Below are 25,954 nucleotides of genomic sequence, written 5' to 3' on the forward strand. Positions count from 1 at the left end.
GTTCACTGCCCAGTTTCCAAACTTAGACAAATCACTCTGGAAAGTGGCAGCATCCTGCATAGGGATGTAGCGAACGTCAGAAAAAATGCGAAAGGTTCGCGAACGTCGCGAACCCCATAGACTTCAATGGGAAGGCGAATTTTAAAAGCTAGAAAAGACATTTCTGGCCAGAAAAATGATTTTAAAGTTGTTTAAAGGGTGCAATGACCTGGACAGTGGCATGCCAGAGGGGGATCAAGGGCAAAAATGTTTCTGAAAAATACATTGTTGACACAGCGCTGCGTTTTGTGCTGTAAAGGGCAGAAATCACACTACGTCACTCAGGTGATGTTTCTGGACACGGAATGTGAAAAAGCTCACACAGCTAGGTGGCACTTGGTTAAAGACTGGGCAAACAATGCCTGCAAGGTCAACGTATACACTACAGCAGTGGATACGGAATATATTATTGCTGCTTGAAAAACGTCACTCAGGTGGTGTTTCTGGAGACGGTATTATTATTGATATTTAGACAGAATGTGAACAAGCTCACACAGCTAGCTGGCAGTTGTTTGAAGAACACACTGGGCAAACAATGCCTGCAAGTGCACTACTATTCGTGCACTACTATGAAGAACAGCAAACAGCACTGGACACGTTAAAGAACAGTGAGATAAGTAAAATAAAAAATATATATATATATTAAAAAAAAAAATTACTCTGGTTGGTGCTGAACTACTAGGAGCAGCACACCAGTCCCACTCCCCAACACAGCTAGACTAATAGCACTGGGCTCTTATAGTAGCAAAGTAAAAAAACAAAAAAGAAAATAAAAGCAGTCCTTACAAGGACTATTGGGTTACAGGCAGCAGTCAGCAGATGAGAGATCAGCAGCAGTGCCCACAGCAGCTACATACAGAGCACTGCAGTAGAAGGTAGATTACTAGCCAGCAAAGCTACCTAACCTAAAATGTCCCTTAAATCCCTGCAGAGTTCTGTCCCTACAATACAGAGCAGTATCAAGTAGATTACTAGCCAGCAAAGTTACTATCAACTGTCCCTCAAATCACTAACAGCTCTCTCCCTTCACTAGCTCTTCCATGCACACACAGGCAGAATGAAAAAACGCTGCAGGGCTTCAGTTTATATATGGAAGGGGAGTGGTCCAGGGGGTGTGGGGGTGGTCCAGGAGGGAGAGCTTCCTGATTGGCTGCCATGTATCTGCTGGTCTGGGGTGAGAGGGCAAAAATAAGCGCCAGCTAAGGCGAACCCAAATTGGCGAACGTCGCGCGACGTTCGCGAACATTCGGCGGACGCGAACACCCGATGTTCGCGCGAACTAGTTCGCGGGCGAACAGTCCGCGACATCCCTAATCCTGCATGGAACCTATAGTTCTGCACAATTTAATATCATCAACAAAAATAGAAACAGTACTTTCAATGCCCACCTCTGTCACTTGGGTGCAGAATTATTGGTTCTGCTTTTGTTTCTTTTAAATATTGTATTTACAATATTGTTGCTCAACTAATGATTAAGTGCCCCTGAGATGCACAAAATGCCTAAAGCTAATTTTTGCGCTTATTGAAGATGTAAATTAAACTAGAATTCTTTTAAAATCACTTACTGCTTATAGTTTTCTACTTTGCGATCTGGACCAGTGCCAGCCTGTATTATATCTGTTTTTGTGACTACTCCTTCTGCTAAAGGTCTGAGGCATGTGTACCTGGACCCATTATTTATAGTGGTAAGCTTATAACCCCTCAATATTATACTGGATTATTTCTGTGATATTATGAGGGTCATAACCTCTCTTTAAAAATCACTGGAAAGGCCTCATCAAGAATATGTAGTGCAGTTCTGGTCTCCAGTTCTTAAAAATGTTATTGCGGAAATAAAGAAAGTCAAAAGAAGAGTTCCTAAGTTAATAAAATGAATGAAAGGTCTCAGTTATCAAGGAAAGAACTTGGGGTTATTTACACTTGAGAAGATGTTTAACGAGGACGTGTGTAAAGTCCCTTCCCTCTTTTTCATACAGTATATCATTGTAATCTTTCTAAGCATTGTCCTGCCTTGAAATAAGAAATCATACTGAAAAGGGAGTGATATTTACAAGAGAAGTTTTAAAAAAAAAAACCCCTAGCTTTTTGAAAGTCTGTTATTGGATACAAATGCATACACTCTTTTGAAGGTTTGTTATAAACAGTCTGTTTTTATTGGAGTCATTTTTTGTTTCACTTTACCTAGGTGTTTGTGCTCCTGTTGTTCTCTCTTGCTGAGTCCAATGAGAGATACAATGGGGTATATTTACCAAAAAGTGAAGTAAGAGATCGCCACAGTCCTCTAGAGTAAAATTCCGCCACTTTCCATTCATTTCTATGGGATTTTGAAAGGCGTATTTATCAAAGGGTGAACTTTCATTTTCACCCATTGATAAATACTCTTTTAAAAATCCCATAGAAATGAAAAATCACATGGAAATGAATGGAGAAAGGCGGAATTTCACTCTAGAGGACTGTGGCAATCTCTAACTTCACTTTTTGATAAATATACCTCAATGAGGCAGAAACACACGTTTTTATTATTAAGCATGAAATTACAGCTAGTCGTGCAGTATCTTTATCTAAGAGTATATTTAGAATTGTTAATGTCACACTGGTGCTATGGCTGTAGCTTAGTTTTATTACACACCATAATACATGATAATTATCCTTTGCAGTTATATTGCATATATTTTAATGGTTATATGCAGTTATATATTTTGATGGTTTGTTGGTGCTGCCGCCTGGTTTCTTTTCAGTTATATGTGGTTCCCTGGGTGTGGGACTAGAAGCTAGCACCCAATACTACAAAAAGCATTTTGTACTGTATGTATTCTATATGTTCCATGTTTACACTATACTATTGTGCTGTACTGTGGAACAAGGCTAATTTTCCCCCTCCTTGTTCTTCTATACTAGCTCCACTTTCTATAACTGCTACTTTGCTAAGCCGCACTGTGAGTAGGCTCTAGGGATCTTTTCAACCCCTAAAATGACCATCTATCTATCTATCTGTCTGTCTGTCTGTCTGTCTATCTATCTATCCTATCTATCCTCTATCTGTCAATCTATTATCTATCTATCTATCTATCTATCTATCTATCATCTATCTATCTATCTATCTATCTATCTATCTATCTATCTATCTATCTATCTATCTATCTATCATCTATCTATCTATCTATCTATCTATCTATCTTCTATCTGTCAATCTATTATCTATCTATCTATCTATCTATCTATCTATCTATCTATCTATCTATCTATCTATCTATCTATCTATCTATCTATCTATCTATCTATCTATCTAATCTATCTATCTATTATATTTGGTAATTTCCAAATAATCAATTTGTAAATATTTCACAATTTGTCTGTTGTGAAATATTTTATAAACTATAATATATTTATGTTATAAATTTTATGCATGGGAATGAAAAATGAACTGAGAATAAATATAATTTTTGCTGCTGTACTTTTTTCAAGTGATAAGTATTAAATCCAGGAGGAAAAGAGAAACGCATAAAATACTGTAGATATGTGGGTCTATGATTTTTTTAGATTTAACAAGCCCAAGCATTATGGAAAAAACCTCAGTGGTAGAAGCCACTGCAGAGCTTGCTGGAAAATGTGTCATCATTTGATGTCTTTGGAAGTCCCCAAAATACAATATACTCTATGGTTCCAATGATATTATTAAATGGCAACGTTGTTTACATTAAGGAGAATATAAAATCTAGAACATGTTAAGTCCATTTCCTTTTAAGTACACCCACCTCTCTTAGATCTGGATTTTTTTAGCATTTTCAACTACATATCTCAAGGAGTTTGTATGTTCTCCCCAGGCTTCCTCTGAGTACTACCGTTTCCTCCCACACTAAAACATACAGGCAGGTTTTGATAAGTGGGCCATAGTGTGCGTGTGTGATAGAAATCTTAGATTGTAAACTCAACTGGGACATGGACTGATGTGAATGAATTGCAATTTCTGTAAAATAAGGTGGAATATGTCAGTGCTGTATAAATAAAGGATGAAAATACACACACATCTGTTTATCCACATCTTTCCCCTTCTGAGATCCCTACTTCTCCTTTACATAAAACTGCCTGGAACAAATCTATGCAATATTCTTGGCTTCCATGAGTCTGGATTCCACCAATTTCTGTAGATAAGAGATAGCTCAAGCCAACTAACTGTCATCATAGATCACCAGTAGAGCAGAAGAAGGGATATAATATTTGGGGCATTAAAATATTAGCGTTTTGAAGCTGAAATTGGTGACATTCAAATTAGCTTAAGTGGATATAATAGTGGGAATTGATTTAATTGTATTTTATTCTCATAAAACACATCAGTCAATAATGCTGTGCCAGCAGAATTCTGCACTGAAATAAGTTTCCCAAAAGAGCAAACAGATTTTTCTATATTTAATTTTTAAATCTGACATGGGGCTAGACATATTGTCAGTTTCCCAGCTGCCCCCAGTCATGTGACTTGTGCTCTGATAAACATCAGTCACTCTTTACTGCTGTACTGCAAATTGGAGTAATATCACCCCCTCCCTTCCTCCTAACAACAGCACAATGGGAAGGTCACCAGATAACAGCTCCCCGATACAAGATAACAGCTGCCTGGTAGATCTAAGAGCACTTAATAGTAAAACGTCAAGTCCCACTGAGACACATTCAGTTACATTAAGTTGGAGAAACAACAGCCTGCCAGAAAGCAGTTCCATCCTAAAGTGCTGGCTCTTTCTGAAAGCACACGACTAGACAAAATGACCTGAGATGGCTGCCTACACTACAATATTATAAATTAAAAAAATACACTTGCTGGTTCAGGAATAAAATTTTACATGGTAGAGTGAATTATTCGCAGTATAAACAGTGTAATTTAGAAATAAAAACTATACCATAAAAATCACGACAGAATCCCTTTAAGGACAAAGTCCAAATAGATAAAGTTTTATAAAAACTATCTCAAAGTTTGCACAAGTTCTAGTAACTGATACTAACCAATCATCATCTGGTATAGTAAACTTCTATGATTTCTTAGCAGGGTCCCAGTTTACCCCCAACTGGCCCATCTTCCAAGGAGCCAGGGCAGCAATGTGATAATATCCAAGCTCCGGTGTAGGGCTTCCCTGCTTACAATATTAACCATGTATCTAATATTCATACATAACTATCTCTCTTATTATACCTAAGGAAGCACCTGGCAGGAGAAAGTGTCCAACATCCGTGTAAAGATGAACATCCATGCGCAGAACCCCTCAGCAGTGCTACTTTCTGCTTTAGAAGAAACTGCATGTATGTAAATACTGTATCAGTAAATGAACTGACTCCATAAACAGCTCAGAATGGTATTGTATATATTTGCCTTAAATTACAAATTTTACAAGAAATAAACTAAAAGGCAAGAAAAATGGAAAGAAAAAAATGTTCCTTGACTTTTTTAAACTGTTACTGATTTAAACCACAACTAGAATCATTTACAGGTAGGCAGCAATAGGGAGTTTCCTTGAGGTTTTTCACGTGCAATTTTTCCCCAGTGCATAACCCATAGTAATATCAGTATAAATAAAATTCTCATGTCTGTATGATTGCTGTATGGGCACAGACATGACATTTTTGTAAATCTGCAATGCTCTATAGTGCCAGTTGCTCCTGAGCTGTCACAGATCAGGCTCAATGAAACTCTGTAAAATCATTTAGTACAGATTTCACTTAGAACATTGTGATCTATCGAGCACCTATTAAAAACGTGCAAGAATAGAGCATAGTGGCGGGTGCTTATACATCTAATGAAAAATAATACTCAAAAGTAAGATATTGTAGAGGTCGTCCATAGATAAAAAAAAAAAGATTTCCTATCATTGGAAATGATTCATTCACAATCTATTTAAAAGAAACTCATCTATCTCCCTGGGGCATCAATGGGACAGCAACAATTTTATTTTTGTGACCTTAGTGAAAAGATGTAAATGCAGGTTTTTTTTCATATGTCCCTTATTTTGTCTCAGTGTGAAGTTCTGTATAAGGTAAGTGTTTGTGTGTTTGACAAATTGTTGCGACATGGCTGAATGTCAACATATGGTGGGCCCCTGTGCTTAACAGCTACCACCTGCTAAAGTGGCTAGGACAGGGCCATGGAGTCCTGCTACTGTCATGGTAACGCTAGATGCAGACAGACAGACAGACAGACAACATCCTGATCTTCCCACTGATGCACATTTAGGGGCAGATTTATTAATGTGTGAAATTAGAGCTCGCTGCAGAAAAACATACCCACTTTATATTCATTTCTATAGGATTTTTATCAAATGGCAAACTCTTTCATCCATTGATAAATACACTTCTAGAAATCCCATAGGAATGAATAGAAAGTGGGTGAGTTTTAATGCAGTGTCTCTAATTTCACACTTTGATTAATCTGCCCCTAAGTCAGTGATATTTGCACTTTGGGGGCAGAATATGGAGGTTTGCCCCAAGTTATGTTTTTTTGCATAAATATTAGAACTGTACCAGCCTAGTTAATTTGCCCCTCTTATACTATATATATTTAGGCCTTGGAGTTCCATTGACTTAGTAAACACAGAAACATTGACGTGGCATAAATCAAAGTAGCAAAAGGAAATGGAGGATCTATGGTACTGGCAGCCTGGCATTATGGCGTTTTAGAGTCAGTGCTTTATGGTTTAACTAAAGGAATCACAGAATAGAAGTGATAGCAGGAGCACCAGTTTGGAACCTTGCTATGGGGTGGAGTCAGGATTGGTGGAAACATTGGGGTATATTTATCAAAATGTGAAGTTAGAGGTCGCCACAGTCCTCTAGAGTGAAAATCCGCCACTCTCCATTCATTTCTAAGTGTATTTATCAATGGGTGAAAGTGAAAGTTCATCCTTTGATAAATACGCCTTTCAAAAAGGACTGTGGCGATCTCTAACTTCACTCTTTTATAAATATACCCTATTTTATTGTAGTTTAAGGGGCATATTTATTACTGTATGTGGTGTAAAAAATGTCAGGATAATACACCACACATCATCAGGCTTCGCCATGTAAAAAAAAAAATAATATTTGTCATCTGTTTTTCTGCCGGAAGCAATGTAAAATAATGTCACCAAGTCTGGCGTTCACATGGCATAAAATAAAACACACCTTGATAAATTTGCCATTTATATTACACAGCTTTTTTCCTGAATTTCGTTTTACACAACATAATAAATATGCCCCTAAAATAGAGATTATCAAGAGGATCAAATAACATTATGGGGCAGATGTATCAAGGGTCGAATTTCGAGGGGTTAAATCCCTCGAAATTCGACTGGGGAATAGAATTGAATAGGGAATTCGGGCGAATTTACGCGCTGGCGAATAGTCGAATGGGTGAATATTAGTTGCACGATCGAATATTTCGATCAAAGGATTTTCATTCGATCGAATGCCTTTTTATTCAATCAAAAACGTAGAAAAAAAGCCTATGGGACTTTCCCATAGGCTTTTAAAGCAATTCGGTAGGTTTAATCTGGCGAAGTAGGCAGTCGAATGATTTTTAAAAGAGACAGTACTTCGACTATCGAATGGGCGAATAGTCACAGCATTTTTTCGCTTGATCTATTCTAATCATTTTACTCAGGCGAATTTACGCCAATTCGATAGTTGAGGAGCACTATTTCCCTCTATTCATTCACCAGAGCTTGGTGAATGTGCCCCTACGTCTAGCTTTGCATCTGTTGCAGTGGAGCAATAATTCCTTCCATCCAATGGCAGTGCATTGATATGTCGCCATACCCAGCATTCCTGTATGCATTCACAATCAGTTTCCTATTAACATAATTAACTGAATAACAGATCAACAAATATGTTAAAACAATACTCTTGTTTTTTAAGGGCTTTTCAATCTTCGAGGCCAGGACATTCCATATAACCCTTTCTTCTATTCGTATACACTGCTTACACTGGACTCCGTCAGGTACAGTAAAGTGATGTATTGGGGTATCATTTTTATTGCATTCTGGGCACAATGAATTGCGTCAATGCTGCCAATGCACCCTTAAAGCACACAGCCCAGTAGCTTTGCTTCTCCTCACTGTATGTGTGGCTTGCTGCCCTCAGTGTAGACTTCTGCAGATATGCCATAGTGTGTCAGCTAGGGGTTATCTGCATCATTTGCACCCCAATCATGCAGCATGTATTATGTGCTAAACTCTGCTTTGCCTCTTCATTAAACAGTTCCCTGACTCAACCAATTTCTTATCTAAGAGTTTCGAGAATGCCCTTGCACCAGGGTTGGAACTATGGGTAGGCAGAGTAGGCACGTGCCTAGTGCGCAAAGCTTGGGGGGCGCCAGGCACATACCTTCTAATAGTGCCTACCCCAGTCCGGGCCTCTGAACCCGGCCTGTTCCTGTGCGCCTATGAGGTGAATGAGTAACCCGTGTCAGCGCTCATATGCGCGCTCACCGGGAGGGGGTGACGCGGTGGTTCAGCGTGCACTCACTTAGGCATGCATGCGCGTTCGGCAGAGGGGCGATGTGGCTGGCTGGGTTGCCTGGGGCACCCAGCTGGCCTGGTCCGGCCCTACCTTGCACTAGAAAAACCATGAGTTAATAAATACATTTCATATGGAGAGTGTCACTTTACGATTTGCATATCTGATTTAACAGAATTACATTCAGGGGCAGATTTATCAAGGGTCGAAATGAATTCGAGGGAATTTTCGAAAGTAAAAAAATTTCCATCGAATGGGATACTACGGGGCAAATTCACTATGCGCCGAAGCGCCTAACGCTAGCGTCAATTCGCTAGCGTTGGTCATTTTCGTTACTTCGCAAATACACTAAAGAACGCTGGCGTAAATTCGCTAGTGTTACTTCGCACCCTTACGCCTGGCGAATTTGCGCAACGGACATAACTACGCAAATTCACCAACGCGCGCATTGTACTGAACGCTACCTTTTACGCTAGACTTCCTTCGCTACCTCAGACCAGGCGAAGCGCAATAGAGTAGAAAGGGATTGCTTCAAAAAAAGTTCAAACGCTGGCGTTTTTTCTATATTACGGGTGATAGGCTGAAAAAGATCGACATTTTTTTTGGGGCTCCCCTCCTTCCCCCCTATATTTCCTAACTCATGGCAACTTAACTATACAGTGGGCACATCATGCGTAGGGCAAAAAAAAAATATTATTTGATGTTTTGAAGGTTTCCCAGGCATTTGTAGTGATTGTACGTATTCCTCCATTGAAATTTGAATTTGGCGCCGTATGCAAATTAACCATCGCTAGCGTAACTTCGCTTAGCGAATCAACGCTAGCGCAACTTCGCAACCTTACGCTACCCCTGAGCGCAACTTCGGATTTTAGTGAATTTGCGGAGCGCTGGCGAAACTATGCCTGGCGAAGTGTGGCGAAGTGCGGCGAAGTTACGCCTGGTGCAACTACGAATCTTAGTGAATTTGCCCCTATGACTTCGAATTTGATTCGAAGTAAAATTGTTCGAACATTCGACCATTCGATAATCAACGTACTGTCTCTTTAAAAAAACTTCGACTTAAATACTTCGCCAAATTAAACCTGCCGAAGTGCTATGTTAGCCTATGGGGACCTACTAGAGCATTTTTCAATGCATTTTAAAGCATTTTTTTAGAAGTCGAAGTAAAATCGTTTGATCGATCACTGAAATCCTTTGAATAGTTAGATTCGAAGGATTTAATTGCTCGATCGAACGATTTTACTTCGACCGCAGGATACTCAAATACGATGAAAAAAACGTTGACTTCGATATTCGAAGTCGAAGTATTTCAATTCGATGGTCGAATTTCTAAGTATTTTTAGCTTCGAAATTTGACCCTTGATAAATCTGCCCCCTAATGTATATTCAGTATATTCATTTCCAATTCCTACCATAATTGAAGAGTCTGAAAAAAGAAATAAAATATTAAGGCCTGTAGCATTCGACATCAGCAGGCCAGATGCACTATACACATAAAACGTGGCAGCATTGGATAAAACAATATATATTTCTAATAAATATCACAGCCTTTCCCTGTGATTAGTGTTTAAATGGCAACTAAACCCAAGAAATGATATTTAGGCTTAATTTATCTGTAAACACTTTCTTAAAATTCCTGATTTTTTACATTCAATGGAGGCAAATCACCCAAAATGTTCTCTTATGTGCGCATCTGATGAGTGTCAAAATTGGTATACTCGCAGCTGGGGTCTGAGCAGTACCAATTCTGTGTGCATGCATGTACATTTACTCTCAATGCAGTTGATCACACAGCAGAGTGGCAACAATTTAGATAGTTAATTACTATTAGAAAGTCATTAGAAATACAGTAACTACTACAACTACATGAACACTAGGGGGCAGATTCACTAAGGGTCGAATTTCGAAGTAAAAAATACTTCGAAATTCGACCCTCGAATTGAAATCCTTCGACTTCGAATATCGAAGTCGAAGGATTTAGCGCTAAACGTTCGTTCGATCGATCGAAGGATTTTTCGTTCGATCGAACGATTAAATCCTTCGAATCGAACGATTCGAAGGATTTTAATCCAACGATCGAAGGAAAATCCTTCGATCAAAAAAAGTTTAGCAAGCCTATGGGGACCTTCCCCATAGGCTAACATTGACTTCGGTAGGTTTTATCTGCCGAAGTAGGGGGTCGAAGTTTTTTTTAAAGGGAAAGTACTTCGACTATCGAATGGTCGAATAGTCGAACGATTTTTCGTTCGAAACGTTCGAATCGAAGTCGAAGGTCGAAGTAGCCCATTCGATGGTCGAAGTACCCAAAAAATACTTCGAAATTCGAAGTATTTTTCATTCGAATCCTTCACTCGAGCTTAGTGAATCTGCCCCTAGGTGTGGCTCTTGCTTAGAACTTCTGGAAGTATTTACTTAGTTACTCTTTTTTTCTGTAATTCTGTGTTCCAAGTCCACATTACGGACAATAAACAACAGCTTGGCTTCAAGGTTGAGTGGGGTTTGATACATATTTGTCTTACAGTCAGTCGGTAATCATGAATTTGCTTCCAAAACCACCACACAGTAATTATTGAATCTAGTTTTTCCTTAATTTAAGAATGTCTGTCTTACCAGTGCTTGTTCCCACATATGACCAAAATCTTACTTGCTTTTGTAAATCAACATTGAGTGATGATCCATTGGCCCTGTACATATGCAGGAAAGACATATATGTTGTGCCCAGCTGACGGCTTTTTTTTGTGCTGTATATGAATTTAGGATGTTTGTTAATGTAAGCCGTATCACCAGTGAAGTGCAAACCTACCTAAACATCAATTGCACACCATCATCTTGTGTCCAGCTTGCTGAGTATGATCAGCTTCGAGACACTCTGCTGGAATACGTAAAGGGAAATGTGAAAATATGGATTGGGCAAAGCTACACCAGTTATGGCGTATATGAAATTATACCAAAGGTACTTTATTTATATTTATCTATCATATACCATGTGTAAAGGGTTGCCACCTGTTCGATTTTTATGCGGACAGCCCAGTTTTTGGAAGGTGGCATTGAAATGAAATGGTGTCAACCCTAATTGTGTATGTTAAACCAGTTTTTTAATGTTGCAGCATATTTTCTAATTAATGGAAAAAGTAAAATAAAACCAAGTAATACCCTAGTTATACCCTAGTAATGTAATGTGTGAAGTGAACCAAATATCCCACTTGTTAATGGATGTAAGTATGTAATGTCTTTATAAGGATACCAATGGAAGTAAACAGTACTTGATGATATTCCTAGCTCTGGTTCTTGCGTTTGTGATTTTCAGTTTCTGGAATTCTAAACTTGATCGCTGCCTTACTAATATTGCCTGTGACCCGACTACGACTGAACTTAACCGTCCCATGACCTCGGCCTGTCCTTGACCATGTTAATATTCAGCTTGCTCACCTTGACCTGTCCTGTGTTGTGTTTCTTCCTTTTCCTAAAGCTCCACCAGCAAACGTAACACGTTATCACCAAGTCACCTATGGAGACTAAAGGGGAGTCTCTTTCCTTGTAAGATTTGTCACAGAAAATTGCTGCCCATACTCAAGCTGTCAGGGATCTGCATGGAGAATATCATGTTATGACAAGCCAATTGCTAGCCCAGTCCACTTCAGTTCATGTGGATCAGTCTGCTCCTTCCTCTTCCCAAGGTGGCTATGCCCGACAAATTAACTGGATATTGTACAGCCTTTCATCAACTGCTGTTGGCTTTTGTTCATGTTCAAACCTCATTTATATCCCTCCAAACAAGTTTTAATAGGAGTTATGATTTCCTTACTTCAGGGTTGTGATAAAGGGATGAACCTTTATTAATTAAATTTTTATTAATTACAGGATCATTAATTAAACCTTGATGAACCTTAGTGAACACACACACACACGTAAGAATAAAATCAAAAAAAAAAAAAAAAAGAATCGAGTCAAATAGATTTAATTATCTTTGTATGAATAGCCAGTTCAGCATTAATTCAACACAAATCGAGGAGCCCCACAACCTCTGGCGCATGACCTTCAGGTTCCCGATAATCAAACGATGATCAATATGACCTGGTACACTTTCATGAGTCCTGATTCTAAATGGGAGCTCCCTTTTATACCAGAGTTCTTAGAAAAGCCCCAACTCAAGTGCCGACTTGCAAAAATGTGTGCAAACCTTTGTCATTAAATACAAAATTCTAATTGGTAAATTTGAACCAGGTCTTATTTGTTACAAAAAAAAATGTCTAAAAAAATCTACCCTACTTGTTTATAACATTCTTCATCCTGGACATTTCCTTCTTCTTCATTCTACTTTCATTGAGAATCTTAAGAGAAATTCCCAGTCTTTCTGAGAACTTTGTCCTTTGGCAGGACATACAGATATTCGTAAAACATTCATGGACTTGTATATACTTTTTTTCTGGTGACCTTCCATTGTGAAGGATTGTATTGCCTATGTTTGCCCAAGTGAAACTTGTGCAATATCTAAGCCTTCTTGTGCTAAACAATTTGTATTGCTATGCCCCCTTCCTCCTGGAAGTCCTTGGAGCTCCATATCCATTGAACTTCACAAAGATGGCTTTAGAAGCAAAACAGAGAAGTGTTCTGATGTTGTTCTGCTCAGGAAGGAGATGGGAAAGAACCTCTGAGGCTTCTAATCTATCTAAAAATAAATGCTCTGTAAGGATACAAATTTATTTTGTACGTTTTATTACTCATTTTTCTATTCCAGCCTCTCCTATTCATATTCAATCTTTTATTCAAATCAATTAATGGTTGCTATGTAATTTGGACCTTAGCAACAAAATTGCTAAAATTACAATCTTGAGAGCTACTGAATAAAAAGTTAAATAACTCAAAAAACCACAAATGATAACATGCTCTGTATAATGCTAAAAGTTCATTTAAAAATGAACAACCCCTTTAAAGGATCAACGTCTTTTAAAAAATGGGTTTTTTTTTACCGTGCACTGCTACAAACAGCATTCTTTTGCTTTAGTATGATAGAGTTATCAACATGTGTGACAAAAAAATACTATTGCGTGGATGTTCATTGCAGATACCTAACATTTTTTAGCTTACCCAAACAAAAACATCACCATCCGCTTTTGGCAACATCAGAATACTTTTCTGTTTTCCTTCTGAAGATATTTCTCTTGACTTTACAGTTACAGTTACTGATCAGCTTGTGGCACTGTGGTTACAAAATTAATTATATTGGTAGTTAATAAAAACTTAAATAGCTCTGAAACGGAAAAGAATAAATAGAATAATAAATGTAAATTTCAAAGTTTTACATTTATTTTATGCACTTTAAAATGCTATTTTTTATTACATCTGTAGTCATATACAGTACTTTCCTTTACTAAGTAAGATGATGACGGTTTTTCCCTTACCATGTAGGACAAACTATTGGCTGAAGAGTATTCTCCAGTCTTAACAACAAAGGCTGTGAAAAGTGAAATAGAACAACAATTGCTGAAGGACTGCCATGTAAGTATATATAAAACTAATCACATTATGATTCCCAAAATAAAATATATTCCGTGCATTTTATTCTAAAACATTTGACATTTAAAAGGTCATGGACTCTATGGGGCAGATTTATCAAGGGTCGAAGTGAATTAGAAGTAAAACAATTCCAAATTCGAAGTAATTTTTTGGATACTTCGACCATTGAATTAGGGATGCACCAAATCCACTTTTTTGGATTCGGCTTTGTGAAATCCTTTGTGAAAGATTCTACCGAATACCGAACCGAATCCAAACCCTAATTTGCATATGCAAGGGAAGGGGAAAACATTTTTTACTTCCTTGTTTTCTGACAAAAAGTCACGCAACTTCCCTCCACGCCCCTAATTTGCATATGCAAATTAGGATCCGGATTCGGTTCGCCAAGGCAGAAGGGTTCGGCCGAATCCGAATCCTGCTGAAAAAGCCCGAATCCTGGCCGAATCCCGAACTGAATCCTGGATTCGGTGCATCCCTACATTGAATTGGATAGTACGACTTCAAATTTAATTCGTCTTCGATTCGAAGTAAAAATCGTTTTACTATTCGACCATTCGATAATCGAAGTACTGTCTCTTTAAAAAAACTTCGACTTCAATCCTTCGCCAACTTAAACCTGCCGAAGTGCTATGTTAGCCTATGGGGACCTACAGAGCAGGTCGTACGATCATACAATCATAATACGATCGTACGATGAATAAAATCCTCCGACTTCGAATCGAATGTCGGAGGATTCTATTCGATGGTCAAATTTCGAAGTATTTTCCACTTTGAAATTCGACCCTTGATAAATCTGCCCCTATGTGTATGAGAAATGTAATGCAATTAATACTTTATTGGGTTACATTTATGTATACAGTGCTAAAACATTTAGATGTTGTGTAGTGCTATGGTTGAAATAAGGAAGGACTGATGAGAATTGTCCTTGGATAAGATCCAATAAGACCTGAGCCCACCAGAAAATCCTCTGCTAATGTGGTAGGTGAGTCTGACTCTGCCCACATATAATACAAGGAGCGTTCACTGCATATATTTTCTTATTTTCAAGATCCGGGATGCAATAGCAGTCATTCAGTATTTAGTATGGCTGGAGAAAAATGTACCCAGTGGCTTAGTGGATGAACTCAGTGGAGCAGACTTTGTAGACAGTCTAAGACAGTAAGTAATGTTTTTGTCTGAATGTATTTGTGCCAGGGAGATTTCCATTAGGGCAATGGTTATAGAAAGCAGGGGCCAAGGCTAAGCTTCAAGTTCTGGGTTCCCTGTAAACCTTTGCTGTTATTGGACTTCCCTCCTGCTCTCAATTAGCATCAGATCTAACTTATGATAGCTACAGTATATTATATCAATAATAAGGAGTGTCTTCTAATAATTACCTTGTGCCATTTGCCATTTCCCAAAACCAACATCCCTATGAGACCCCGTAACAACCATAACTTACCTCCTGGGTTACTCTGGTATTGAGTGACTTTTGCCTGTTTATCCTTAATGTACTGTATGAATAATGAACCTCCCCAGATGTGGGAGTACTGGTATCTACTGCATTTGGCTCCCAGGGTAGCACATTAATCATGCACTCAGTCCTGGGCATATAGAAAAAGATCTTCACTGGAGGGACCTGGAAGGTAAGCTATTGCTCCATGGGGACTCTGTATTATGTGCCATAGAAAAGACAGGCATGGGAAGTGTCTCAGCAGTCCTATGCCACTGGAGAAGTTAAAATAATCTACCGGTATGTGACGTCCAATTAGCTACAGTTATGCCCTAAGTAGCCTAATGCCAATGTGGCAATTAAAAGCTGCTGTTTAAAGCTTGCTCCGGCAACATGAACCAATTACTACGAGTCTCAATGTGTGGCATTAGCCTTTAATATATAAATTAACCTGTCAAAAATGTTTGCTTTAGTAAATCTGTTATAAGGCTTTAGTGTATGACACTCAAGTTACTACCTGCCCAAATTGCTTTTTCAGATCTTTATCAACACATGCTTTTTAATTCAAGCTATATTCCTGATTGGTATTAGTGGACATCAGCAAAGTTTTTTAACTAGCACGTGTCTGACTTGGCTCATAGGGGACCAAAGATTTCACAGCTGCCCATTGGACTACTTTTAGGACAGGCTTGCCTTCAGAAAGGGGCCCAGATGCAGACCGGACAGCCAGTCCACCCCCCCCAATGCAATTTTTGTGCCAGATAACTGCAGGTCACTGCTTGTTCTTACAGTAGCCCTATGGTACAGATATATTTTTTAGAACATAGCTCCACTGGCTTTACTTGCCTTATAGCATATAGCAGGGGTAGAAAAGTTTGCTTAAGTTTAAGCCCATCTGCAAGCCAATGACTTATACCCATTTTTTTCTTTTTCGTTAGAAAACAGAAGCATTCCCAAGGCCCAAGTTTTGCCACCATTTCTGCCAGTGGTTTAAATGCAGCTCTTGCTCATTACAGGTGATACTTTATATCAATGATTCTGAATGATATATCTATTGCTACTTTGCATTGCTCCATGCAGTCCTTTCTTGCCTTGTTCCAGTCAGTCCTCCTTATCTTGCTTTTACATACTTTGTTCAGGTCAGTCTTGGCTTCCTTCCCCCCCTTCCTTTGGCTATGGCTATTTTACCTTGTTTTATTTAGTCTTTTAGTGTAATTACATGGGAAAAGGCTGTGGGTCCAAAATATGTAGTAGCACTAAGGTTGCTACCTGTTTTGTTTTGAACCAGGCAGTCACTGCACTGGTTGCAGGACTGGCATCAGAAATCACAGGGACCCATATGATAAACGTTTTGAGCCCCCCTGAACCCCACCAACCCCCCACTGTTGGCCACACCCCAGAACCCTGTGCACCCCCTCCACAGGCACTTGCGCACCACCAAACTGCAGTAAAAAAAAAAAGCCACTCAGACACAATTGCTAAACAACCATTGGTGACCAGTTAAAGTTAAAAAAACATTTGGTGGTCAGGGCCCTCCCACAAGTTAAAATAAATTATTCTGGGTCTTTTCCATCGTGGCTTCTTTGTTCTTCTCTGGAGTGCCTTCTTCTGCAGCATGCCCGGGACCCCCCTTAAACCCAGAAATCCCCTGAAAAAACTGAATTTCTGGGTTGCGGATGTCTAAAACCAGACAACTCCTTGCCAGACTGGCTGAAAAGTTAGGCAGTATCTGCCTACTGAATAATAGCTTTGTCCCTTAATGTAATTGATCTTCCCCAATATTAATCAACTCCACCCTGATACATCGGCTCCCTCCCGGATTAAGATTGTCAGCCACCTCTCCAGATCTTCACAAAGTAAAAGGTGGCAACCCTAAGTGGTAGTCCATTAAAAAAAATTCCCAATGCAAGGCCAATAAATGTGTAATCTTACCAGTAGTACATGGGGTCTGAGTGCACATGCCTCAGACCTACAGCTCAAGGTGAAGGTATCCAACCAAACAGAAAACAGCAGGCACTCAGCAGTCCCACAAACAGGCTTGTAATAACTGAGAACTTTATTTCAGGCCACAAAGTAAATTTAAACATAGCCTTATGTGTTTCATGCACTTGGGCACTTAATTGTAGGTTGAATAGAAACAAAATGGTATACCAACTATATACCCCAGAGCCACCAATCAACAAAGTAAATTAATTAACCAATAGAATAATAGAGGGAGGGACATTAAAAACAATGTACCAAAAAGAGCTATTTTTTGTGTACTACAACTAGGGAATAGTCAAAGTTCGATTTGAATTTGAAAATAATTTGAAAATTAGAATATCGAAATTTATCGTGTACTGTCTCTTTAAAAATTCGACTTCGACCATTCACCATATAAAAACTGCCGAATTGCTGTTTTAGTCTATGGAGGACCTCCTAGAACCTATTTAGGTTCAATTGGTGGACTTTGAAAAATCTAAGTTTTTTTGGGAAAAACTTTGAATCTAATTCGATCGAATGCGCTATTCCTCCGATTTGAACAATTCGAATTTGGCCAATACGGACCTATTTGATCAAAAACAGACCTTATCGACCAAAAAAAAAACCTTAATTTCGGTTGCTCTTTTTGAATTTGAATTTCGAAGTTTTTTCAATTTGAAATTCGACTCTTGATAAACATGCCCCTAAGAGTATGTACTCATAACAAATCATTCATAATAGCAGGATACATCAAAAATATATAGTTCCAAAAAGCATATATTCATAGTCAATTATTTGTAGTAGCAAGATACATCAAAGTCATAATATAGACCTTGAGGCTGTCTTGTCTTAATGTAAAAATACATGTCACTTCTTTTTTGTTCAAAAGTATAGATAAATTAGCTCCCCTGGAACCAAGGCTAACCTTCTCTATACCTTTCACAGAGTAAAGTTGCATTGCCCTTAGAACAGTCAGAGAAATGTTCCTAAACATTCGTACCACTATTTCCTTTGATATCAGATATACTGTATGCTCACGTAAACTACTGAAGATTAAAAAGTTTTTGTCACTGATACATAAGTACATAACATCTTGTAGAGCCACATCTATACATACCATTGCTACCTAGCTAAGCCAAAGTAGTAGGCATTTCAGATGTAACCAAACTGGAAGCCAGGACATTACCTAGAGTTTTATTTCTCCCGGTAACAAATCTGCAACCATTTTTTTTAGAATACCATCAAATGCAGCCTGAAGAATAGAGAAGTTCTTCTTTATAATTTTCTATGTTCAAGGAAAATAAGGACTTTATGAAAAACCCTAAGCGGCACACTAAATAAAATTATGTTGCAGCATTCAACAATCTGCTTTCTATGCCTCCTATTACCTATTTCACTGTGTTAATTGACATTCATATGTACCTTTAATTTACAGTGCAACTAATGACACAAAGCGTGAACTGAGAGTGAATGAGATGTATCTTATTGACTCTGGAGGACAATATTAGTAAGTGTCACTCTTATGTTAAGGAAATCTCAGCCCTTCTGACTTCTATTAATTATTCACACTTGACAATTGTTTATTGCTTGTTTTATGCTCTATTTTACTTTACAAAGTCTTTTATATATCGTACTGCTACTTGGGTATGGCTCAGGTAGTCACCTAAATTCTAGATTTAGGTGGACATCTAGATGTTTAGGTGATCTTTTTATGACCATTCCTAAATAAACAGAGAGATTGTTGTACATGTAAATAGATACATCAGCGGAGCAGGAAAAGTCATTCATTGGTTACATTTGCACTAGTTGCATGCAATCATATTATTTTGTTCCTGCAGCAATGCAGTGTTCCCTGGGTTATTGCTTCGATGCACTTATGATGTTCGCTGACATCTCTGGAACACTGTGCAATATGTTGTAGCTCATTGAGAAATGGTCCATATTTATTCAAGAGCAAATGTAGGGAATGAGTGCTTTCATTTGTTTAGTAATTTGTTTACTTCCATTTAGTAAAGAAGAATTGGCAAAGCATGGCACACTAAGGCATAATCTCTACAGGAATATATGTGCACAGGGCATTCACAGTCAGCATAGGTTTATGGGAACTTTACTTCCAAAGTGCACAAATCTGAAACCTGGATTATTATACTGATTTACCAATACCTACCTATCCTGATTGATTATGTTCCATAATTGTTGATCACACCTCACATTGTCTGTTATAATGAGAAGCATGCATCATCTTAAAGTTTTTTTTTTTCATTTTGAATGCATTCATACTTTTTCTTCATGTTTTTCAGTGATGGGACTACAGACATTACAAGGACTGTCCACTGGGGAACACCAACAGCTTTTGAGAAGGTGAAATCATTTTTTTGTTTGTGATATTTGTAAATATGTGGTTCATTTTAAGATGTTTTATGCTGCACATCACAAAACATTCAAAGTCACTAGGAAATACTTAGCAATGATAAGACCAGAAAAGGGGATCTGGCTATTGTAATGTGGATGGATGCATCTCCTATTAATTACTCCTTTTTATTACTTTATAGGAAGCATATACACGAGTTCTGATGGGGAATATTGAGCTAACCAGACTTATATTTCCTCAAAGAACATCTGGTATGTAAATATTATCTGCCATTGTAGTCGTATTTTGATTTCTCATCATAATGTCAGAAAGTAAGGGAGGGAGTGTCTGATATGCAAAATAAACCTATGGTGGGACTATCAGGGTATTTATGGTATGGACTGTATATAGAATTATATCATAATTCTGCCCTTTATTAACTGTCATCACATTTTCTGCAAATACATAAAGGCATTAAGTAACATAACACCTCCATGTCTTGTGGCAGATAAAATCATTTGGTTTTAGATAAAATCTCATTATGGTTTATATTTTTTATGTACTTTTCTATTTTAGGAAGAATGGTTGAGGCATTTGCCAGAAAATCTCTTTGGGAGGCAGGTCTAAATTATGGGCATGGAACTGGACATGGCATTGGTAACTTCTTTTCTGTCCATGAATGTAAGTTTATCTTCCTAAATTACGGCTTGCTGAACACTAATATCAGTTTTGTAAAGATCTTTCCTACTTTGTCTTGTCACAGCTGAATATACCTAACTGCATAATTAAGGGGCAGATTTATCAAGGGTCGAAGTGAATTTGAGGGAATTTTCGAAGTAAAAAATTCGAACTTCAAAGTAATTTTTTGGATACTTCGACCATCGAATAGAATACTACGACTTCGAATTCGTTTTGAAGTAAAATCGTTTGAATATTCGACCATTCAATATTAGAAGTACTGTCTCTTTAAAAAAACTTCGACTTCAATACTTCGCCAAATTAAACCTGCCGAAGTGCTATGTTAGCCTATGGGGACCTTCTACAGCATTTTTTTAAGTTCTTTGAAGTCTAAGAAAAATCGTTTGATCGATGGATGAAATCCTTTGAATTATTCGATTCGAAGGATTTCATCATTCGATCGAACGATTTTACTTCGACCACAAATGGCCAAATTCGATGTAAAAAAACTTCGACTTCGATATTCGAAGTCGAAGTATTCCAATTCGATGGTCAAATTTCGAAGCTTTTTCTACTTCGAAATTCGACCCTTGATAAATCTGCCCCTAAGTGTTTCTATGTGAATGTGGGGCATTTTGCAGATCTGAATGGCTATGTTTGTCTACAGGGCCTGTGGGTTTCCAGTCTAATAATATTGCCTTGACCAAAGGAATGTTCACTTCCATCGGTAGGTGTTTTCATTTACTACATACTGTTCATAGTGTGCAGGGTAACACAAACAGTTCATAGCAATAGTTTATTAACAACACCAAGTTTGGGCCTTTTAAACTTGCCTTTTGTAGTACTTTAATTTAGTTCTTTAGTACTTTATGACAATGAAGATTTTCATTCATCCAGGTCATGGTATATCGAATATAAGTAATTCTAAAACAACTGAACTTGCTGAGTAATCATTGAAGACGTTTCACTACTCATCCGAGCAGCTTCTTCAGTTCAACTGACTGGTGTGGGAAGTCCTCGGCATATAAACTCTTCCACTAATCCAATCCTATATGGACATCCCATACCAGTCAGTTGAACTGAAAAAGCTGCTCGGATGAGTAGTGAAATGTCTTCAATATTACTCAGCAAGTCCAGTTGTTTTAGAATTAATTATATTAGATTTAGTACTTTAATTTCCCAAAATAACATACTGGTGCACTGTAGGATGCCAGCCAATCAGCAGCTATGTGCACCTGACAGTGAACTTCAGCTTATATTTCCCTACATTAAAGGAGAACAAAGCTCTCTCTCCAACACCAGGCCCGCTTCCAATGACCATCTTCCTTCTTTGCCCTGCACCAACTGCAACTCTCACAAGTGTTCCTATCTGTACCTGTTTAAAAAATGAATAGTTGCCCAAAGCGGTTGGCAGAGTTGATCCAGACCTGGCTTCAATTGCACATACCCCTTGCTGGCGAGCACAAAAGAGAATCCAAATTGGTGCAAGATGGCACCAGCCAACACTTTTGAGAGTAAGAGGTGGTATTGGGGTGGTGGAGGCAGTTGGAGGGGTCCTGGGGTTGAGGGGAGGGTTTTATTCTCCTTTATGACAAAGCTGCGATTGGCTACCAATCTCCTACTGCTCTTCTGAGCATGGACTGCTAACACATGCCTACCACTCATTTGTAACAAACACTAGACTGAAGAGGGTCTATGGTGAGATCCAGTAAAGGTGTAATTTTTTAAGTAACATTTTTATAATTATATATGAGAATGAAATATATAACTGTTCTGACTGTAGAACAAAGAAATCAACTTTTAAACTAATACACAAATACATCTTACCTTCTACAAAGGTACACAAATACTGTACATCTACCTGTGGCCAAATAAATATACTGTAAATAATAAATACAATTTTAAAATATCACAAAACTTAGGGGCTTTTTTATTGTTATTATTATTAGTAGTAGTAGAAGTAGTAGCAACAAGTCAAAGCAGTCAAGACAAACTATTTTGCCAACCAGAAGTGCTCATGGATATGGTAAAATCAGCTGAAAATCCCCAGTTTGAATTTTAATATATATACATATTATTTTCATATAGTAGATAATTTAATTAAAGCTTAAAGAGGAACCATTACTATAAAGAATCAACAAAACAAAGTAGATGTTAAAATACTATTTGTACACTTAGGGGCAGATTTATCAAGGGTTGAATTAAAAATTCAAATTTTTAAATTTGAATGTTGAGTTTATTTTAGTGTAATTCGGCTAGGGAATAGTCCAAATTTGATTAGAGTTAAAAAAAATCGAAATTCGAATTTCAAAATTTATAATGTATTGTCCCTTTAAGAATTCAAATTCAACTATTCGGCCATCTAAAACCTGCTGACTTGGTGTTTTAGCCTATGTGGGACCTCCTACAATCAATTTAGAGTTGTTTGGTGGACTTATTTTTCATTAAAAATCACAAAAAAATCAGATCGACAAAAAACGCGTGTTGTACTGAGTTTTTTGGATTTACTGGCCGAAAAGTCAGAATTTTTTGTGAAATCGCCAGAAAAGCCCGAAGTGTTCGGATTATCATACGAAACCCAGACAATAATATCTTCAAATTGAAAATAGGACCTCAACTTCAAATTGACTTTTACAGGACAAGTTGAAGATGGAGTAGTTTCGAATTCTGAGTTTTTGCAGCCTCGGGGTATAATAAATCTAGAAAAATTTGATTTTTTTCCCCCACAAAAAAATTGGTTTTTATAGTAAATTTTTTTACAATTTTCAAGTTTATACCATTTGGACTTTAATAAATAAAATCCAAATTTATCTCATTATTTTCTAAAATATACTCAGACCAAATCCACACTGGTTATTTCCCCTTATTTATTAATCCATTTTCCCAAAAATTTCCTGTTCGGTAAAAATCGAAAAAAACTTGAAAATCGTCTGAGAATTCAAATCATACAAATTTTCAGCCTGAAAAATCTGATTTATTCGGATTTTTGCCCGAAACCACAAAATATTCAGATTTTTGTACAAAACCCAGCGCAATTCAGGATATCTGTGAGACTTTTCCTATTGACTTATATACGACCTGGGCAGGTCGGGGATGCCAGATATTCGGATTTGGACTTTTCCCATCCTCGGGGTATAATGAATCCCGAAAAATTCTGGATTTTTTTGTGTGCTTCCAAACTTTTCTGTGCATTTCAAAATGTAGAGTGTTCACTGGTGTCATTTTAGAAGGGGAAGGGGGTGCACAATATACGGAATTTTCATGATATGCATGATTGATCTAGCCCAGATATAGTCAGGTTTTTCCCATTTAAATGCTAAATTCTGATATGTATGAAAGTTATTTTGTATATTTCTTCAGAGCCTGGTTACTATCACGATGGGCACTTTGGAATTCGCATTGAAGATATTGTACTAATAGTTGAAGCAAAGACGGAGGTTTGTAATGAGAGTCTATTTAAAGTCTTGCTAATTGTCTATTTTAAAAAAAAACAAACATTTAAAGCTCTATCTTGCCCAATGTCCTCTCCCCACAGGAAAGCTTCCTAAATCATATTTATCTTCTCTTTGTGACTGCTTGATCTATAGTACATTTCTGAATGAATTTAAAATTGTACAACTTTATATTATTAGAAAACATACTATACATGCAAATGATATGTATTACCATGTTTTAACTTTTTGTTCTCTGTTTGCACTTGATGAATGCAGCACATGTTTGGAGGTGAACCTTACCTTGCATTTGAGAGTGTAACCTTGGTCCCATATGACAGGAATCTCATTGACACAAGTATTATGACAGATGTTCAGGTAACCAAATGAAGGTTCTATTTTGTTTTTTACTTTTTTGCCCGGTGCTTTCCAAAGGTTAACATTCTTTTTCTTCATAGTCTGCAACATTTTCTGAATTAAGCCAACAACACGTTCATTGGAAATGATATATTGATAGTAATTTTATATTTCCTTGAGCATGTCTAACATCATAAAGTGCCATTTGTATGTTTGCAATAGAGAGCATGCTCTTGAGTTTTTTGGGCTCCATCAGGTTTAAATTGACAACCTCCTTTATGAGACCATAGTCTATAGTGCTGCCAAGAATAATACCTTTATAACAATAAAGATGCTAATAGCAACTTTTTTGTCTGTTGCCTTTTAGATTGATTATGTAGACAAGTATAACAAGAAGATAAAAGACCAAGTGGGGCCTGAATTGCAAAAGCAGAACCTTCATGAAGAATACAAGTGGCTGGAGAAGAACACAAGACCTTTGTCACATGGTGCCCTGATCTCTGCACCATTGCTCCTCATGAGCTTAACAGTGACGGCAAATGGTTTTATAACTTACATATTTGTTTGAAGAAAATAATTTCTAGGTTCTAAAATTGGATGGATGGAATCTATAAAATACATAGGGACTAAATGTGTGCTACTTGTTTGCTTTCTGCCCAATAACATTTTTTTTTTTTTACAGACCTTTACTTTACTTCTTGGTCAATGTCTGCTTCATATAAATATACAGATCTCTTACAACTGCACTGTATTGTATAGTAAATTTGAATAGCACATTAGAAGGTTTAGCTTTCATGTGGTACAACAAGAATTCATTGTTGCCTATTTGGAAATAGATAGATCTCTGATAACTAAACCATAACACCATGAGTTCCTAGTTCCCATAGAAAGGAAAAAAAAAAAGCCTCTCTCTTACTGTGAGGAGACATTTAATTTAGTACTTTAGTACCTCTGCTCATATTCCATTTGGAACTGTACAGTCCTGTAGCAACATTTACCCTTATTTCCCAAAGTTCACTTTAGGAGCTCCCAGCAGTAACCACAACTGTTAACACAACAGTCAGATTAACTGTCCCCAGCCATAGCCACCACCTACCTCTGACACTTTCATGCAGCAAAGTTATCGTACAATAGTTATACATTGCCATCAGCCAAGTAAACTCCCCTGCCATACCCACCCCAGTGTTCCACATGTACTCTCTTTAGTTCCATTACTTCTTTGTCTTCATATTTAAAAAAACAAACACACTAATCATATATAAATCCAGGCACCTATTTATGGTCTTGGTTCAGAGAAGGTGTCTTAGACCAATGTCAGCATTTCTACCCTCTCTGCATCATAATTATACCAATAATGCATTCCAATTGAAAATAATCTGTTAAATGGCAAACGTTTTTGATGGTCAAAAAACACCAAACAATGCAATTTTTATGTCTGCTGAAAAATGGCATTAACTTGCTATGAGTTTGCAATGCAAATACAATGGTAACTACCGCTCATGGCTGAAATACTCTGCGTTTTCAAGATGGCAAAAACGATGTCACTGCTTCATTACCTGTAGCACAGTACAGGTATCTCATCCTTAGTTGTCCCCTGCTGCATTACTTTTATATAATTACACCAACATAATGAAGCAATGCATTTTGGGGAATGAGAAGTTACTGATGGTCGTAATGGTGTATGGGAAAGTTAAAAGAAAACATCCACTTGAA

At 37.6% G+C, this 25,954-nt stretch overlaps 1 protein-coding gene across 1 annotated transcript in view; it reads left to right on the forward strand.

Moving 5' to 3' along the window:
- xpnpep2.S (X-prolyl aminopeptidase (aminopeptidase P) 2, membrane-bound S homeolog) overlaps nucleotides 1-24,987 on the forward strand; it is a 41,697-nt gene extending 16,710 nt beyond the window's left edge. The window contains 14 exon segments of the mRNA XM_018233051.2: nucleotides 5,227-5,328; nucleotides 7,915-7,996; nucleotides 11,272-11,467; nucleotides 13,924-14,013; nucleotides 15,080-15,189; nucleotides 16,402-16,479; nucleotides 18,861-18,932; nucleotides 19,726-19,786; nucleotides 19,978-20,047; nucleotides 20,352-20,456; nucleotides 21,121-21,180; nucleotides 23,814-23,890; nucleotides 24,164-24,262; nucleotides 24,609-24,987. Of these exon segments, the coding sequence (XP_018088540.2) occupies nucleotides 5,227-5,328; nucleotides 7,915-7,996; nucleotides 11,272-11,467; nucleotides 13,924-14,013; nucleotides 15,080-15,189; nucleotides 16,402-16,479; nucleotides 18,861-18,932; nucleotides 19,726-19,786; nucleotides 19,978-20,047; nucleotides 20,352-20,456; nucleotides 21,121-21,180; nucleotides 23,814-23,890; nucleotides 24,164-24,262; nucleotides 24,609-24,809 (1,403 nt within the window). The 3' untranslated portion in view covers nucleotides 24,810-24,987.
- The last annotated feature ends 967 nt before the right edge of the window (nucleotides 24,988-25,954 follow it).

The sequence above is a fragment of the Xenopus laevis genome, chromosome 8S (assembly GCF_017654675.1).
Source record: "Xenopus laevis strain J_2021 chromosome 8S, Xenopus_laevis_v10.1, whole genome shotgun sequence".
Lineage (NCBI taxonomy): Eukaryota > Metazoa > Chordata > Amphibia > Anura > Pipidae > Xenopus > Xenopus laevis.